Raw genomic sequence first — 5,463 nt, forward strand, 5'->3', positions numbered from 1 at the left:
ATATAGTTTTGTTTTTAATGAATGAAATTAATGAATTAAATGAATAAAATAAGTTGGTATTTAAGTATGTAATAAGTATTTCTATCTCGAACAGAAAGAACCAGGGAAAAGTGAGCAAATGTTTCAGAGACAGAATAAACCTTCCTTCCAGATTGAAACAAAAATCTTTTGCAGCAGAGATGTAAACATGTGTAAGTAAATGATTATGATTGTCTGAACATTTACAAGTGTACTGAGTCCCAGTTCAAAACAAACTAAATATTAACAGGGCAGTAAACATATTTTTATGTGCTCGTTAAAATGTTATCAACTGTAAAATTCATGTGCAGAGACAAGAGTAATCAAAAGCAGAAGAAAAAGTGGTAGAAATTCATAATAAAATCTGACACATACTGGGTACTTACTAGGTATTATAATCTTGGTACTTACAATGATCCTACTAGTTACTTATACTAGACCAGTGGTGTCTAATTCTGGTCACTGAGCCACTATTCTGCTTGTTTTAGAGTTTTCTCTGCTCTGTTACACCTGATTTGATGAATGCTTAATTAACAGGCTTCTGCAGAACATGAAGAGGTGATTCAAGCATTAAATCAGGTGTGTTGAAGGGGGGTCTTTGCTGTCACTAAGTGGGACTTTCTTGGTTTGTGGGAGGAGTTTGTTAAAGATGTGATTTGTTGGATAGACTAATTTGGATGGGGTTTGAAGAAACCGTAATGGTTAAGGTGGTTAAAAGCTGGACAGTGGGGGTGGGTGGGGGGCACGAAGCTCGGTCAAAACAGCCGAAAAGTGCCTGTAACTTTAAAATAAATATCCATTTTAGTCATAACTTGAGATAGGAAGGTGCTAGCTGCACGAAATGTGAACCCTAAGATGGATGTGTAATAATTTGGCTTGGTCAAAATAGCCCTAAGCTGCCGCACCAAATCTAAAGTCAATAAATTATAGTTACTTGTTCACAATCATTTTACCATTACCATTACTTCCTCTTTTAACTTGACCCACAAGCTAAATAAACCTGACCAATCACAGTTAGGATAAACCCCACCCGCAAAGCCAAGAAACTCCCCTGTTTTGTAAAACCCCGCCCACACAGAAGAGCTCCACCAAGCACAGATAAGACAAAATCTGCCCACACAGCCAAAAAACCCTGATGTACTTCAGAGACCCCTACTTACATGCAGCACAAGACAGTCAGGATTGGACATTTTTGTACTAAAAAAATTAATGAAACTCTAAGAAGATAATAATTATTTGTGCACCTGCAGGTGATTTACTTTTGGAGTAAACATAATTAAACATGGCTGCCATAGCTAATTGACCTGAGCAAACACAAAAATGGAAACAGCACAGTCCGTTTTAAAGATACTGAACTAATACCTGTGTAGCTAAGACTTATCTCCAACACATACACAAAAGATCTTAGTTTAAAATTTGCCATTCAATGTTGTAAGTGGTTTTCATTCCATTTCATTCCTTCCTTTGTTGCTCTCCCACCTGATATGCAGATATTTTTCAATTTATACAAACACTTTTACAATCGTTTTCTCTCTGAGCGAACACTGACTTACACAGATGTTACATCAGCCACGTATGTGCCCTGATAAAGTATTTAGCTCATAAATGCAGAGCCGTTCGGTCAAAATCCAATATGAAATAATTTTTAACATGCTTCTTCAGTCACATACTGCTCCCTGAATGAAACCAACATCCACTTGTTTTTTTACTCACTAAACTTTGGAGAGCATATCAACTGTTTTAGAAAAAAAAGTTTCAAAAGGAGAAAAAGTCTGGAGGAACTCGGGAGACGTTCATGAATAAATAAAAACTTATTTGCTGACAACCCGAGCCCAACAGCCTGCGGCTCAGGCTGAACAGAGGCCAACGGCTGTGTGAAGTTTGGTCAGAGTTCTGCTCAGCAACTTGTCCTCGTTGTTCTAATTCCCCATAATAAGTGTCGACAAAAGAAAAAAAAAAGAGAAACTGGAAAAACAAGAAAACTCTGCCCACATTTGGACCTTTCTGTTCAGGTGAGGCAATGATTTGTGGAGCTCACCTGGTCATGCCCCTTTTTTTTCTTCTTCTTCTTGCCCCAGCAGCCCGAACTCTCTGCGTCTTTGCCTCCAGTGTCACACAACAGACCGTCCAGCTCCTCCGACCCACCCTGCTGCGTGTGGGACGTCTCCGCAGCCAGGCGGTACGACAGGTTCCTCAGGATGCACACGCAGTTCTCCACAGTCTGGAGGACAGGGGGTCAGAGAGAATGTAAAGCAGAGAGCGACAAAGACAAAAAGGAAACAATGATACCAACCAGACACCAAACACACACACGCAGTCATTAACTTGTATCCTTACATTGACTCCCATTCATTTCTATAGCCTAAACCTAACAATCCCTCTTTTTATGGGTTTCAGTCATATGGTTTTGATGACAGGTGAAGGTGGTGCAATTTCAAACTGATGGCAGGAAGTAAATTATGCATGGAGGAAACGGTTGTAGAGTTTGCATTGTTTGGATTTAGATCCAGTTGCAAGACAAAGGTACCAGCAGCTAGTTATATGTCAGACCTGACCCATACCTCATGAAGACAAATGAGTTTTTGACAGAACCTAAAGATTTGCCAACAATAAAGGCTGTCAATATCAGAAACTATCTGGTCTTCAGACATCTTACTGTAAAAAAATGAAATGCTGGATTTACTTAACCATGTTATGTTACCTGGTTCCACTTAACTGAGTTGAGTAAATTCAAAGCAACATACTCATGTTCTTTAGTTAAAAAACTAGTATATTGCTTTGAATTTACTCAACTCAGTTAAGTGGAACCAGGTAACATAACACGGTTAAGTAAATCCAGCATTTCATTTTTTACAGTGTATAAAGCCTACAATTTTCTGAAGGTGTGTAACTTTTTTGTCAGTGGTCCACAACCTCGGTACCAAACAGCTCCACTACAATTATTGTGTCTTTGCTGGGGTGATAGTTTGTTCTTGTATTGTTTCAGATGTTAAGATGCTAGCAGTAGCAGCTAATGTCAACAAACATTAAACACTTAATGACGTTAGCCTGACAGTCGCTTATGTTTCAAGGTGAACCGCTCTCAGAGACCAAATGAAACACCTCTAAAGTCCTGGATTACTGCGAAGGAGGATGAAGAAGTCATTGCAGCTCACTGTGATCGCATGGCAGTGTCGGTAATTTACAGGGCTCGCAAGTTTTGATCTGAGCTTGGAGTGAGATTTCAAGCCTCTGACCACTGTTGCAACTCCTCAGTAAGAAAAGTCGCTATTGGCTGTCCTAAACGCTACTAAATGACATCATCATCTATTTAGCATATTTGGTGATCTAGGCTGTGGGTAATTAATGTTGGAGAAAACAGTATGTAAAAACACTGAATATGTTTAGAACTATAAATCAAGTTAGTAAAATAGTTTCATGACTTTAATATTTTGTTCAGATCCACATTACAGTAACTAATTCAGTGAGAATATTCAATTTAACCACAATATAAAGTTAGATGCCACAGATTCACACACAGAGGTGAAGAAGTGACTGAGGCTGAATCAAATGCAGTCGGGTCCAGAGATTTATTTTAGTGAGAGTATCAGAGAAAACAAACAAGGCTTCAGATACAGACTGGTAGTAGCTGTGAGTACTTTCTCCAAGCACTAACATCTTGTGAGGTCTTTGTTATAAATTTTGAACTGCGACCCCACTGGAAAAATAGTCGCATTTTCCCTTCATTTAACAGTGCTCTGACAGGTGCTCCGGTCGTTTGCATGTGATGTTTCGCACGTAGCGCATCCTCGTCAGAAAACTGCTTAATAAACTAATAAACTAAACTCGTGCGCGCAACAAATGGAAATGATCAGTTTGAGCTGGAGTTGTCTCGTCTCGTGTCTCTGCAACTTTTTATGACGACGCGCAACGTGGACGGTATCTGAGATTGTGACAGCAGCGACTCTCTGGGCTCTGYGCAGGACCACTGCAGGAATACAAACAATCTGAGGAAAAAATAGGTGGAGACCTTTTAGGCTGTTGAAGTGGTCACTGCAGACACGGGCATCAGCAAACTCTGTTCTTCCCGACAGTAGACGTAGGTTTAAAATGTCATTATTGCATCAGTGTTCTGTGAGCTTTCTACATTTCTCACCTTTGTGTTTGACAATCTTTGATACTCAATAATGCCTTTTTAGCTTTTTCTTAGAACGATTGGAGCAGCCGCAAATTTCACAAAACATGGGCATTTTTTTAGATGGCAAATCCTCCGCTACTTCACTTTCTGCCCTCCACCTGCAATCTTGCGTTCTCACTGTACTGCAGGGCTATTCAACTGGCGGCCCGCGGGCCACATCCGGCACGCAAGTGACCAAAGTTCGGCCCGCCAATTGGTCCGTTCATCTCTTAGGTCCAAACCCCAAGTTTTCTACTTTAATTACTAGAAGTTTTTTTTAGTTAAACATAGACATGTTTGGTATCTACAGAAATGTCAGAGTCTTGGCTAGAAGCTGGTAACAACCATTTCTATGCACACACACAGCACAGTTAAAACTACAAGAAGTTGAAAATAAAACTTTGAAAGTGAAAATAAAATTGGTTTAAAAATTTGGTTAGTCAGAGATGTCAAAAATAATATTTGTTTTAAACAGGAGGCAGAATGTGTTATTTTTGTTTTTTGATATTGTTTTATTATCACTACTTTTATTATAGGGTTCTGTATGTTAATCAGCATTAGCCATCACCAAAATGTCTGAATCAGTCAGTTTCATAAAATTTGTTTTGTTATTACATAGGAGTGTCCCTATCGTCTTTCTCAATTCAAGTATGAGCACTACAGTTTGGGTACTAATTGATGCTAAATATTGATACAGAGTGTTAAAATTTCATTGTCAAACTTTTGGGTGTTGATTTAAACACACCCTGGTGTTATTTTAACACTTTCTGAGTAAATTGACACCCAGTGTTGGTGTTAATTCACAGTGTTGATTTTCTCAGTGTTGTCTCAACACTGGACAGTGTTAAATAAGCTCCGCCCACAGTTAAGTCTTATATAACACTTAACAGTGTTGTTTTATGACACCATGCAGTGTTGAAAGGAAAAGCCCCTCTTCCACCTCATGTCAGACAGACCAGTATTTATCCAGCAATCCTTGCTGAGAAATCTTGCAGAAATGATGTGTTTGTATGTTTATGACTATTAAAGACGTTTATCAGGGTAAAAGTGAGTTCTTCTGGTTAGTTTTGTTGTTCAGTTTGATCAAGTTGTTCAAGTTTAAGTTTGTGTTATTGGCCAAAAATCGACACCATGATTGAGACGTACTTCCTGGTGTGTGAAGGGTGACTCCATTATACTTTTCTACTAACTACTGAGCAGTGTTAACGCAACACTACAGAGTTTTATATTAAATGTACACTCTCAAATACTGTATATGGTGAATTGACACCTTGTGGTGTCTGTTAACC

At 38.9% G+C, this 5,463-nt stretch overlaps 1 protein-coding gene across 2 annotated transcripts in view; it reads right to left on the bottom strand.

Moving 5' to 3' along the window:
• LOC106534070 (catenin delta-2) overlaps positions 1 to 5,463 on the bottom strand; it is a gene marked incomplete at its 5' end in the record, with an annotated part of 41,868 nt that overhangs the window by 17,253 nt on the left and 19,152 nt on the right. For both annotated transcript variants that reach the window (XM_014030583.1, XM_014030582.1), the window contains 1 exon segment: positions 2,057 to 2,239. In XM_014030583.1, coding sequence (XP_013886037.1) covers positions 2,057 to 2,239 — 183 coding nt within the window.

Source organism: Austrofundulus limnaeus, unplaced genomic scaffold, assembly GCF_001266775.1.
Source record: "Austrofundulus limnaeus strain Quisiro unplaced genomic scaffold, Austrofundulus_limnaeus-1.0 Scaffold1084, whole genome shotgun sequence".
NCBI lineage: Eukaryota > Metazoa > Chordata > Actinopteri > Cyprinodontiformes > Rivulidae > Austrofundulus > Austrofundulus limnaeus.